Source organism: Macaca nemestrina, chromosome 20 (assembly GCF_043159975.1).
Source record: "Macaca nemestrina isolate mMacNem1 chromosome 20, mMacNem.hap1, whole genome shotgun sequence".
NCBI classification, from domain to species: Eukaryota; Metazoa; Chordata; class Mammalia; order Primates; family Cercopithecidae; genus Macaca; species Macaca nemestrina.
The window spans coordinates 11679570-11692181 of NC_092144.1; the positions used below are offsets into that span (position 1 = coordinate 11679570).

At 48.5% G+C, this 12612-nt stretch overlaps 1 protein-coding gene and 1 long non-coding RNA gene across 10 annotated transcripts in view; one reads left to right on the forward strand and one right to left on the reverse strand.

The window, feature by feature from the left end:
* LOC112427563 (uncharacterized) overlaps window positions 1–12612 on the forward strand; it is a 137653-nt gene that overhangs the window by 92925 nt on the left and 32116 nt on the right. The gene's annotated exons all lie outside the window — the stretch shown is intronic.
* LOC105468780 (zinc finger protein 44) overlaps window positions 1–12612 on the reverse strand; it is an 83843-nt gene that overhangs the window by 44196 nt on the left and 27035 nt on the right. The window contains exons 1-2 of one of the 9 annotated variants that reach the window (XM_011719700.3): window positions 4556–4687; window positions 495–516 (exon numbers count right to left, since the gene is read on the reverse strand). The exons of 5 other annotated variants lie outside the window; for them this stretch is intronic. Coding sequence is in view for 2 of the 4 variants with exons in the window: in XM_024794420.2 (XP_024650188.2) it covers window positions 4556–4934 (379 nt within the window). In the remaining 2 variants the exon portion in view is untranslated. Of the gene's footprint in view, window positions 1–494; window positions 517–3072; window positions 3090–4555; window positions 5276–12612 lie in introns of those variants that run through there. 3 more of the 9 variants (XM_011719648.2, XM_071087545.1, XM_024794420.2) reach the window with 3 other exon arrangements.

Here is a 12612-nt window from a genome sequence, read left to right on the forward strand (position 1 = left end):
AAAAGAAAAAAAAAAAAAAAAAAAAGGCTCCTCCTATTGCTGGAGTGATCAGGCTAGGACACCTGCAGGGGACGTTCCCCAGGAAGAACCAACTAAACTGGGCACACAGTGTCTCTTTGCAGGCTGAAAATTGGCCTCCACTTGGAGTCACTGGCCTCAAGCCTCTCTACCCTAGTCAAGGCTATTTGCTTACCCTTCCATGCCTTACATGGATTTAAAAAATAAAACAAACAAAACCCCACATGTGATGAATCTATCAAAATTACTCAAATTCAGTGTTTATATGAGGGAAGGAAATTGTAAGTCACTTCTATTTTAGAGCTCAACAAGAAAAGCACAAGTATCCATCTCAGATAATAAACATCAGTTACTACTTCCATAATGATGAAGCCTTTAGTAAACAAATGATATTTAAGTTCTTTAGCTATTGCAAAGTCCCACAGAATTTTGCATTAATCTGCCAAGTCCAGATAACAGGAACAGACCAGACTTACCCACTGTCCCAAGTTCTCCAGCCTAAAAAGAAAAGAAACTAAAGTTTTGGTAAAGCTTTATAATTCAATCAGATACCTACCACACATTCTTGTGAAAATATATTCATTTTTTCTGCAGCCAAAATGGAAGAGTTTTTCCCAAATTTTTCCCTTGGTAGTATTTCCACTGCTAGGCCCTGAAATTCCATTTGAAATCATCCAACAAAAGACCTAATAAACCTATTACATGGTCTCTGGGGTAATAAAAGTAAATAAAAGTTTTTAAAAAATGCTCCAGCCTGGGTGACATGGTGAAACCCCGTCTCCACCAAAAACACAAAAATTAGCCAAGTATGGTGGCGCACGCCTGTAGTCCCAGCTACTTGGGAGGCTGAGGTGAGAGGATCACTTGAGCCCTGGTGGCAGAGGTTGCAGTGAGCTGAGATCATACCACGGCACTCCTGGGTAACAGAGCGAGACCTTGTTTCAAAAAAAAAAGAAAAAGACCGGACGCAGTGGCTCACACCTGTAATCCCAGTACTTTTGGAGGCTGAGGCGGGCGGACGACCTGAGGTCAGGAGTTCAAGACCAGCCTGGCCAACATGATGAAACCCCATCTCTACTAAAAACACAAAAATTAGCCAGGCGTGGTGATGCGTTCCTGTAATCCCAGCTATTCGGGAGGCTGAGGAAGAATTGCTTGAACCCACGAGGCAGAGGTTGCAGTGAACCGAGATTGTGCCATTGCACTCCAGCCTGGGCAACATAGTAGAACTCCATCTCAAAAAAAAAAAAAAGAAAGAAAGAAAGAAAAGAAAAAAAAGTTTTTAAAAAATGGAATAGGGCCTGGCTCATGCCTGTAATCCTAGCACTTTGGGAGGCCAAGGCAGGAGATCACTTGAGCCCAGGACTTCGAGACCAGCCTGGCAACAGGAGGAAACCCCATCACTACAAAAGACACAAAAATTAGTAGGGCATGGTGGCGTACTCCCAGCTACTCCAGAGGCTGAGCCCAGGCAGTCTAGGCTGCCTAAGCTGCAGTGAGCCATGATGGTACCACCACACTCCAGCCTGGGCGACAGAGGGAGACCCTGTCTCAATAAAAAAAAAAAAAAAAAAGGAATAGAAAACTACATATATATAATTTTTTTTCTGACTTTCAACTCTTCCTGGCCTCTTTAGAAATACTTTATCTTCTCTATCGATCTCTAATGATAGGATGCACTTTATAATTAATAAAAAATTAAATTTGAGGCCGGGCTCGGTGGCTCAAGCCTGTAATCCCAGCACTTTGGGAGGCCGAGACGGGCGGATCACGAGGTCAGGAGATCGAGACCATCCTGGCTAACACGATGAAACCCCGTCTCTACTAAATAAAATACAAAAAAAACTAGCTGGGCGAGGTGGCGGGCGCCTGTAGTCCCAGCTACTCGGGAGGCTTGAGGCAGGAGAATGGCGTAAACCTGGGAGGCGGAGCTTGCAGTGAGCTGAGATCTGGCCACTGCACTCCAGCCTGGGCGACAGAGTGAGACTCCGTCTCAAAAAAAAAAAAAAAAAAAAATTATATTTGAAATAATTCAACAAATCTTTTTAGGTTAACTAACCCAGGGTGGGGCAGAACTGACTGGACAAATCTGACTCAACTGTCAGGTCAGGTCGTTCTATTACCTGGCACATCCCCCAGCCCCAAGGTGCTCACTGAAGTGCTCAGCAACCACACTCCTAGTAGACACTGCCTTATGTCTTTTTCAGGCTCTTGCGAAACCTCATTGGGTGGGTTTTCCAGTTTTTAGATACAGTTTTCTAGATTCACAGTCGGAGAGAGTCCAGAGGGCAGAAATCATTTGTCTTGTCCCCTGAATAACACTATCCAATTTGCCATGTGTCACCAAGGAATGGAAACAGGCTTGGAGAAAAAAATGTCAATGTCCCAGGGGTTAGTTTTTTTTTTTTTTTTTGAGACGGAGTCTCGCTCCGTCGCCCAGGCTGGAGTGCAGTGGCCAGATCTCAGCTCACTGCAAGCTCCGCCTCCCGGGTTTATGCCATTCTCCTACCTCAGCCTCCCGAGTACCTGGGACCACAGACGCCTGCCATGCCGCGCGGCTAGTTTTTTGTATTTTTTAGTAGAGACGAGGTTTCACCGTGTTAACCAGGATGGTCTCGATCTCCTGACCTCGTGATCCGCCCGTCTCAGCCTCCCAAAGTGCTGGGATTACAGGCTTGAGCCACCGCGCCCGGCCTTTTTTCTTTTTTAAAGACAGAGTTTCGCTCTTGTCACCCAGGCTGGAGTGCAAGGGCATGATTTCGGCTCACTGCAACCTCTGCCTCCCGGGTTCAAGTGATTCCCCTGCCTCAGCCTCCCATGTAGCTGGGATTACAGGCACCTGCCACCATGCCCGGCTAATTTTTGGATTTTCAGTAGAGACAGGGTTTCACCATGTTGGCCAGGGTGGTCTTGAACTCCTGACGTCAGGTGATCCTCTCACCTCAGCCTCCCAAAGTGCTGGGATTATAGGCATGAGCCACCGCCCCCAGTCCAGGGGTTAGCTTTTTACAGGAATGATATACCTGAAGATTCATCCCACCCCAGGGCATCCACCTGGTCCTTTGGGAGGCCCCACCCCAACACCTCAGAATGTCCTCTGGGAAGAGTGACCCAAGGGCTGACATCCACTAGGCCCTCCATGAGATTGGCAGCTTCCAGCATTTAGGGTAGCCCCAGAAAGTTTCATAACACAGGGCCTGGAAAGATACAGGGTGGGCTGAGGTCACATCACCCTGTAAAGGACATTCTGATAAGGCATCAGTGCCTAGGGGAGATAAAAGAGGCACAAAGGTTTGTTTTTTTTGTTTGTTTTTTGTTTTTTTTTACAGCAGAGTGTCAGGTGGTTATTCTCTTCTTCCTTACATGTTAAATGTTAAGGAACAAAATAAATCCTTTTAAAAAGAGCCACACATTGCTATCTGAAAACAAATGACAAAATTCTGTGTCTATTTGAAATATCATCTTGGGACAAAGGGTTCATAATGTTACTGGGAATTGAGGAGTGAAGTTAGCATATAGAAGGCTCTGGAAACCGCATATAGAAGGCTCTGGAAACCAAAAAATTTACTGTTAACCCCAAGAGGAGTTAGGATGAAGGGACAGGTCTCTGAGACCCTGATGCTCATATCTTTGAAAGGCTCGGAGGGGAAATGGTCGCCCTTGGAAAGAAAGAAGGGTCTGAAGACCACAGAGACCACAGCAGGAACTGTGTTTGTGTCTGGTTTGTGCCTAGCGACCCTCCCGTCTTCACCAAGCAGCCTCCTCACCGGGTTCACAGGAACTGTGAGCCAGGCTGGAGGTGAGATTGCAGTTAGATATTAAACAGGTGCCCTCAGCCCCGCTGCCTCACGGGGCCGCCTCCCTGAGAGTCAGGTCATAGCAGACGCTGACCACCGGTTTCCCCACTGTGCCTGGGGATAAGATCTCTGAGAGTTGCTCAAGAGTCGTCTAAGTTCTTTCTCAGATCTTGAATACCAGCGGAAAGGCTGGCGCCGAGCAGGCTGAAAACCCCACAAGGGAGCCCACTCAGCAGGAGAATGCGGTTTCTTCACCTCCAGTTCCAGGACTCACCCCTCACTTCTGCACCAACCAGCGACCCCACATCCCAACCACCCCAGTCCAGACCCCTAAACACCCCATCCCCAAACCTCTCACGGAGGCGGATCTAGGGTGTCCTCTCCTATTAAACTGTTTCTGCTGCAGCCCTCAGCGTCCGGCTGCAATGACACGGGCCGCGAGCCTGTGCCGGTTCCGCCGCACAATAGGGGGAGACGCGGGGCTATGGGCGTGGAGCTGCCCAGAGAGGGGGGCCGGGGCCGCTGTCGCCGCTCAGGGACGGGACAGGACGCCCGGGGTCCCGGCTGCCGGCCCAGCCCCACCCTGCATCCAAAGGAACCGAGGACCGAGGTGCACAGGGGGGCTCGGGTCCCAGACCCCAAAGACGCTGCGGGGAGGCCCGGGTCCCGCCACAGCCGGTTCCGACTGGTTCCGACCAGTCTTTCGCCCTGCCTCAGGACGCCGGGCCCCGCACACTCACCATTTCCCGGCTGTGCGGTGTCCCGGGTCCTCCCAACTCCTCCCGTAGCCAGGGTAGGTCCCAGCGCGACAGAAGCCACCACAGATGTCCCAGGGCGTCTCTCAGTGACAGAACACGGAACAGAGGTCACCAGGGTGAAGAGGCCACTAGCTCCTAGAACGTCACACCCTCCTCTCCGCAGCGGCTCTGATTGACAGTTCTCAGGAACCTGCCCGCGACTCTGATTGGATAGTGCTCCAGGTCCCGCCTCCTGGGCACTGAGTGACAGAGGAAGCCATCTCACAATGCTGAGTGCAGCCGGATGAACAGGTTCCAGACCCAGCCCCTGGCAGGGCGGGCTTCCTCCCTGCGCTATGACCCGACCCGTCCCGGGGAACATTTGCCTTAAAGCGGAATTTCCTATCTGTACTCAGTGGGCCCTTTTTGCTTCTTCCTCCTGAACAATTGTGTGCAAGGAATCCCAGTCTCACTGTCTACTGGAGCCATCCCTTGGCCTCAGAGCAGGAGGGCAGCCGAGGCCACACTGGTCACACTGCAGCAGCGGGGGACGGAGGTGGAGTGGGGGGGGGCTGATGTTCTCCAGGGACCAGGAATTTGGGATGAGGCTGTCTCCTGCAAGATCAAGCCTTTTTCCCGCTATGAGCGCTGGACGGGTTCTTTCTGCGCCCTACGCAAATAAATACCACGGTATTGCAGTTTAAAAAAAAAAAAAAAAGTTTAATAAACGCTAGGCCAGCTACGATACGTGGGAGACGGAGTTACTACTCAAATTATTCTCATCCAAGGTCCGAAGGTAGGGGTTTTTCAAGGGCAGTTTGGGGCAAAGGGTGGAGGTGGCTAGACTTACTACTGACTGGTTGGAGTGGGGATGAAATCATTGGGGATGGAATCTGTCCTCTTGGCCGGGCACAGTGGCTCACCCCTGTAATCCCAATACTTTGGGAGGCCGAAGTGGGAGGATCGCTTGAGGCCAGTAGTTCAAGACCAGCCTGGGCATAGAGTGAAACCCCGTCTCTATACTATATTTAAGGGAGGAGACCACCCCTCATATTGTCTTATGCCCAATTTCTGCCTCCAAAGAAAGAAGAAATAAAAACCAAGGCCGGGCGCGGTGGCTCAAGCCTGTAATCCCAGCACTTTGGGAGGCCGAGACGGGCGGATCATGAGGTCAGGAGATCGAGACCATCCTGGCTAACCCGGTGAAACCCCGTCTCTACTAAAAAATACAAAAAACTAGCCGGGCGAGGTGGCGGGCACCTGTAGTCCCAGCTACTTGGGAGGCTGAGGCAGGAGAATGGCGTGAACCCGGGAGGCGGAGCTTGCAGTGAGCCGAGATCCGGCCACTGCACTCCAGCCTGGGCGACAGTGCCAGACTCTGTCTCAAAAAAAAAAAAAAGAAATAAAAACCAAAAGGCAGAGGCCGGGCACGGTGGCTCACGCCTGTAATCCCAGCACTTTGGGAGGCCGAGGCGGGCGGATCACAAGGTCAGGAGATCAAGACCATCCTGGGTAACATGGTGAAACCCCATCTCTACTAAAAATACAAAAAAATTAGCTGGCCGTGGTGGCGGGCGCCTGTAGTCCCAGCATATTCCCATCAGGTGGATCAGCACCTTATGATGAGGGAGAGACACTGAAGGATTTAACTCTGGGAGCTCAACTTGCCCTCCTGTACCCTGTGCACAGCGTAGAAACACTCTTTCCTTCAAGACTTTAAATGTTAATGACTTAAAAGCTCCAATCAGAAGCTGAAACAGTAGGGAATGAATTTGAAAACAAGAGGGTTTTCCCATATTTCTATGAAGCAAAAGTAGGAGACCTAAAACCACCATGAACTGGAAGCTGGAACTAATGGCTAAAAAAGAAAGGAGTCCGCCGGGCGCGGTGGCTCAAGCCTGTAATCCCAGTACTTTGGGAGGCCGAGACGGGCGGATCACAAGGTCAGGAGATCGAGACCATCCTGGCTAACACGGTGAAACCCCGTCTCTACTAAAATATGCAAAAAAACTAGCCGGGCGAGTTGGCGGGCGCCTGTAGTCCCAGCTACTCGGGAGGCTGAGGTAGGAGAATGGCGCAAACCCGGGAGGCGGAGCTTGCAGTGAGCTGAGATCTGGCCACTGCACTCCAGCCTGGGCGACAGAGCAAGACTCCGTCTCAAAACAAAAACAAAAAAAAAAGAAAGGAGTCAAACATCAGGTGTCATTCGATGAAATAAAATCTTTATTCAATTTGTAAAATGGTAGTGTTTCCAGACAGGAAAAATGGGCATGTTTGGAAAATAAGGAAAAAATGATATCTGATTATAACTAACGAATAAATGATACTCTTGCCTTCAAAAATCACACACACGGAGAGAGAGAAAGAGAGATATCCTGTCACCTAGCATTTTGGGAGGCCAAGGCAGGCGGATCACAAAGTCAGGAGTTGGAGATCAGCCTGGCCAATATGGTGATCTCGGCTCATTGTAGCCTCCGCCTCCTGGGTTCGAGCAGTTCTCTTGCCTCAGCCTCCCGGGTAGCTGGGACTACAGGGACGTGCCACCACGCCTGGCTAATTTTTTGTATTTTTAGTAGCAACGGGGTTTCACTGTGTTAGCAGACCTCCTGATCTGCCTGCTTCGGCCTCCCAAAGAGCTGGGATTACAGGGGTGAGCCACCGCGCCCAGCCTCCTCATCTTATTCAAACTTTCAGTGACCTTTGACATAGCTGACCACTCTCTTATCTTGAAATACCTGTTCCTGGAGGCTTCCAGGAAAGGACATCAACCTCTTTCTCCTCACACCTTACTGACCCGCTCTCCCTCCTCCTGATATTGGGTAGTGCCTTGGAATTGGGTAGTGCCTACTCTTCTTATGAGCCTTCCTCTTCTGCTTCACTTTGTCCCTCACCCTGAAACCAGGTGATGTCTTCTGTATCTAGGGCTTCACATAACCTTCTTATTCTGACACTTGTCTTTTTTTTTTTTTTTTTTTTTGACACAGAGTCTCGCTTTGTAACCAGGCTGGAGGGCAGTGGCGCGATTTCGGCTTACTACAACCTCTGCCTCCCGGGTTCAAACGATTCTCCTGCCTCAGCCTCCCAAGTAGTTGGGAATACAGGCATGCACTACCATGCCTAGCTAATTTTTGTATTTTTAGTAGAGACGGGGTTTCACCATGTGGCCAGGATGGTCTCGATCTCTTGACCTCGTGATCCGCCCGCCTCAGCCTCCCAAGGTGCTGGGATTACAGGCGTGAGCCACCACACCCGGCCTGCTTTTCAAAGTTCCATTCAGATCTTTCTTCCAAGCTTTAGACTCCGAGGTCTAATGGCCTACTCAACACCTTCATTCATCTCAAACATATTATGGCCAAACAGAAAACATAACCCTTCACTTCCCCTCCAATCATCTCCCCTGAGCCTTCCTCCTCTGCGTAAGAGGCAGCACCCAGAGGCTATGGACAATAGGACTCACTCTTGACTCTCCTCTCTCCTTCACTCCATCAGCCGCTCTAGAGGAGCTACCTCTGCCTGTGTAGCTCCTAGTCAGGCTTCAGGATTCAGTCTGAGCATCAGTCCCACAGAGAAACCTCCCCTATGCTCTCAGACTAGTGTGGGAACCCCCTCTACCATCATACGCTCTTAGACCCACACACTCTACTGCACTGAAGAGTGTTGTAGCTGACCCTTTGTTTTTTGTTTTTTGGCTTTTTGGGTTTTTTTGTTTTTTTTTTTTCTTTTAGATGGAGTTTCACTCTTGTTGCCCAGGCTGGAGTGCAATGGCTCGATCTTGGCTCACCGCAACCTCCGCCTCCCGGGTTCAAGCGATTCTCCTGCTTCAGCCTCCCAAGTAGCTAGGATTACAGGCATGTGTCACCACGCCTGGCTCATTTTGTAAATTTTAGTAGAGATGGGGTTTCTTCATGTTGGTTAGGATGGTCTCGAACTCCCAACCTCAGGTTATCCACCCACCTTGACCTCCCAAAGTGCTGGGATTACAGATGTGAGCCACCGTGCCTGGCCTGTAGTTGACCCTTTATGTTTACATCCAGATACCACTAAGTAGTGGGAATGGTGAGGCCTTTCCCTGTCCTCCCTCCCAACTACAAAAATAAAGTTTGTCTAATTAGCTGGGTGTGGTGGCACCTGCCTGTAGTCCCAGCTACTCGGGAGGCTAAGGCAGGATAATTGCTTGAACCTGGAAAGTGAGCCAAGATCGTGCCACTGCACTCCAGCCTGGCGATAGAACAAGAATCTGTCTCCAAAGAAAGAAATAAAGTTTGTCTTCACATCTACACTCTAGATATGCAAACTTCTGTCAACCTCCACCCAAGCCCAGGCCAGCAGAACCTCTCATCCAGCTACTACTATGGCTTTCAAACTGATGTCCCAATGCCACTCTACCATCTATTCTCTGCCTAGGAGCCAGAGCAGACTTCTTTTTGTGAAATGGAGTTTTGCTCTTGTCTCCCAGGCTGGAGTGCAATGGCACAATCTCAGCTCACTACAATCTCCGTCTCCTGGGTTCAAGCAATTCTCCTGCCTCAGCCTCCCCAGTAACTGGGGTTACAGGTGCACATCACCATGCCCAGCTCATTTTTTTGTATTTTTATATTTTTTGTATTTTTAGTAGAGATGGGGTTTCACCATGTTGGCCAGGCTTGTCTCGAACTCCTGACCTCAGGTGATCCACCTGCCTTGGCCTCCCAAAGTGCTGGGATTACAGATGTGAGCCAGCCTAAACAGACTTCCTAATGAAAAACCAAACACCACTTCTCTGCTCAAAATCCAATCAAAGTCCTTAACATGGCCCACCAGGCCCCATGGGATCTGTTCCCTGTCTGCATATCTAACCCTATCTATTATTACTTCAGCACTCTTAAGTTTTGTCCACTGACCAGCAGCATGGATGACACCTGAGTGTGAGTTAGAAATGCAGAGGATTGGCCGGGCGTGGTGGCTCAAGCCTGTAATCCCAGCACTTTGGGAGGCCGAGACGGGCGGATCACGAGGTCAGGAGATCGAGACCATCCTGGCTGACACGGTGAAACCCCGTCTCTACTAAAAAAAAACTTAGCCGGGCGAGGTGGCGGGCGCCTGTAGTCCCAGCTACTCGGGAGGCTGAGGCAGGAGAATGGCGTAAACCCGGGAGGCGGAGCTTGCAGTGAGCTGAGATCCGGCCACTGCACTCTAGCCTGGGCGACACAGCGAGACTCCGTCTCAAAAAAAAAAAAAAAAAAAAAAAAAAAAAAAAAAAAAGGAAATGCAGAGGATCAGGTCTTATGCATGAGCTGCTTTAAAATTGTGCAAGTAAAGATCCTTTGAAAGATGACATTTTGGTATTTGTTGTGACTTTCCATTGATGCTATGGCAGGTACTGAATATCCCCGCCAAACTGAACGGTGTGGCCCATCTCTGTCTCACATGGCCTATAATGTCTTTTGGCCCTTTCAAAGGATCCTTACTTGCACGATTTTAAAACCAGGTTGGGATGGTGGCTCATGCCTGTAATCCCAGCACTTTGGAAGGCTGACTTGGGTGGATCACCTGAGGTCAAGAGCTCCAGACCAGCCTGGACAATGCGTTGAAATCCAATCTCTACTAAAAGTACAAAAATTAGCTGGGCCTGGTGGCACATGCCTGTAGTCCCAGCTACTCAGGAGGCTGAGGCAGGAGAATCGCTTGAACCTGGGAGGTGGAGGTTGCAGTGAGCCAAGATCGCACCACTGCACAACAGCCTGGGTGATAAAGAGAGACTCTGTCTCAAAAACAAAACAAAACAAAAAACCCATATGAAAACTAAACCTGGCTGGATGCGGTGGCTCATGCCTGTAATACAAGTACTTTGGGAGGCCAAGGCGGGCGGATCATGAGGTCAGGAGATGGAGACCATCCTGGCCAACAGGCCAAAACCCTGTCTCTACTAAAAATACAAAAATTACCTGGGTGTGGTGGTGCACGCCTGTAATGCAGCTACTCAGGAAGCTGAGGCAGGAGAATTGCTTGCACCTGGGAGGTGGGGATTGCAGTGAGCCGAGATTGCATCATTGCACTCCAGGCTGGCGACAAAGCAAGACTCCATCTCAAAAAAAAAAACAAAACGTAGTTGCCGATTAGAAGTACACTTCAATCAGGCTGGGCGTGGTGGCTCACGCCTGTATTCCCAGCACTTTGGGGGGCCAAAGCTGGCAGATCACTTGAGGTCGGCAATTCAAGACCAGCCTAATTAACACGGAGAAACCCTGTCTCTACTAAAAATACAAAAATTAGCCAGGCCTGATGGCATATACCTGTAATCCCAGCACTTGGGAGGGGGTTAGGAGAATCGCTTGAACCCAAGAGGTGGAGGTTGCAGTGAGCAGAGATTGCACCAGTCTGGGCAACAAGAGCAAAACTCCATCTCTCTCTCTCTCTCTCTCTCCCCCCATATATATGTATAGATATATACATACATGTATAGATGTGTGTATATATGTATATATAAACATATATATATAAACATATATATACACACATATATATAAATAGAAGTACATTTCAATCAATGTAATGAACTAAAAGAATACAAAATAAAAGGAAAACTTTTATTAACTGATTTCACCAAAAAACACTACCTGTTCAACTCATGAACCTTTATGTAAGGAAAATTTAGAGAATTTTCTTACCTCAATGTGCTTTTTTCCTGAAAGTAAGATATATGAATCCATAGTCTAGATCCACTTTAGGCATGGGGCACTAATAAAGACAATAGAGTGATACATTTTATAAACTTTCTTTTCTGATTTAAATTTTCTGGCATATTTTTCATGATTTAATTTGAATCAGATTTTCCTAATTACTCACCTTTATAGCATTTCTAGCCAGTGGGGGTTGAGACGAGAAAGCTTCAATCCATCAAAATTATATACATAGCAATGGAAGAGACACTTAGGTCATTTCATCAGGAAACATTCATGCTTGTATGCAGATAGATGATGTACATGAAATTAGTCCCATTCCTCTGAAATGTTTATATATGTTTTGTGTGTTTGTTTGTTTGTTTTGAGATGGAGTTTCACTCTGTCACCCAGGCTGGAGTGCAGTGGTACAATCTCGGCTCACTGCAAACTCCACCTCCCAGGTTCACGCCATTCTCCTGCCTCAGCCTCCCAAGTAGGTGGGACTACAGGCGCCCGCCACCACGCCTGGCTAATTTTTTGTGTTTTTAGTAGAGACAGGGTTTCACCGTGTTAGCCAGGATGGTCTTGATATTCTGACCTCCGCCCGCCTTGGCCTCCCAAAGTGCTGGGATTACAGGCATGAGCCATCGTGCCCAGCCGAAATGTTTATATATTTGTAAGATGTAATTTTAATTTAGTACTATATGGTATATGTTGGTTGTATATATAGTGTATGTTCATTCACTCCATAAGCAGCAAATTGACTCCTTCCCAAGTTTTAATAGTTTTCTAATAGTTTAAATTTTTTTCCTTTAGTTTCCCAAGTAAACTAAATATCTCCAATCACTGTATTTGTTTCTTCCATCCTATTCTTCATATTATTTACTTATTTGAGACAGCGTCTCGCTGTGTTATCCAAGCTGGAGTGCAGTGGCGCCATCTCAGCTCACTGCAACCTCCGCCTCCCAAGTTCAAGCGATTCTCTTGCTTCAGCCCCCTGAGTAGCTGGGACTACAGACATGTGCCACCACATCCGGGTAATTTTTTGTATTTCTAGCAGAGACAGGGTTTCACCGTGTCAGCTAGGATGGTCTCAATCTCCTGACCTCATGATCCGCCTGCCTCGGCCTCCCAAAGTGCTGGGATTACAGGCATGAGCCATGATGCCTGGCCTTTTTTTTTTTTTTTTTTTTTTTTTTTGAGACAGGGTCTTGCTCTGTCACCCAGGCTGGAGTGCATTGGCCCAATCATAGGTCACTACAACCTCCTACTCCTGAGCTCAAGCGATCCTCCTACCTGAGTCTCCCAAATAGCTGGACTATAGGTGCATGCCATCATGCTCAGCTCATTTTCTTCTTTCTCTCTTTTTTTGGTAGGGCTGGTTCTTTCTATGTCGCCCAGGCTATTCTCCAACTACTG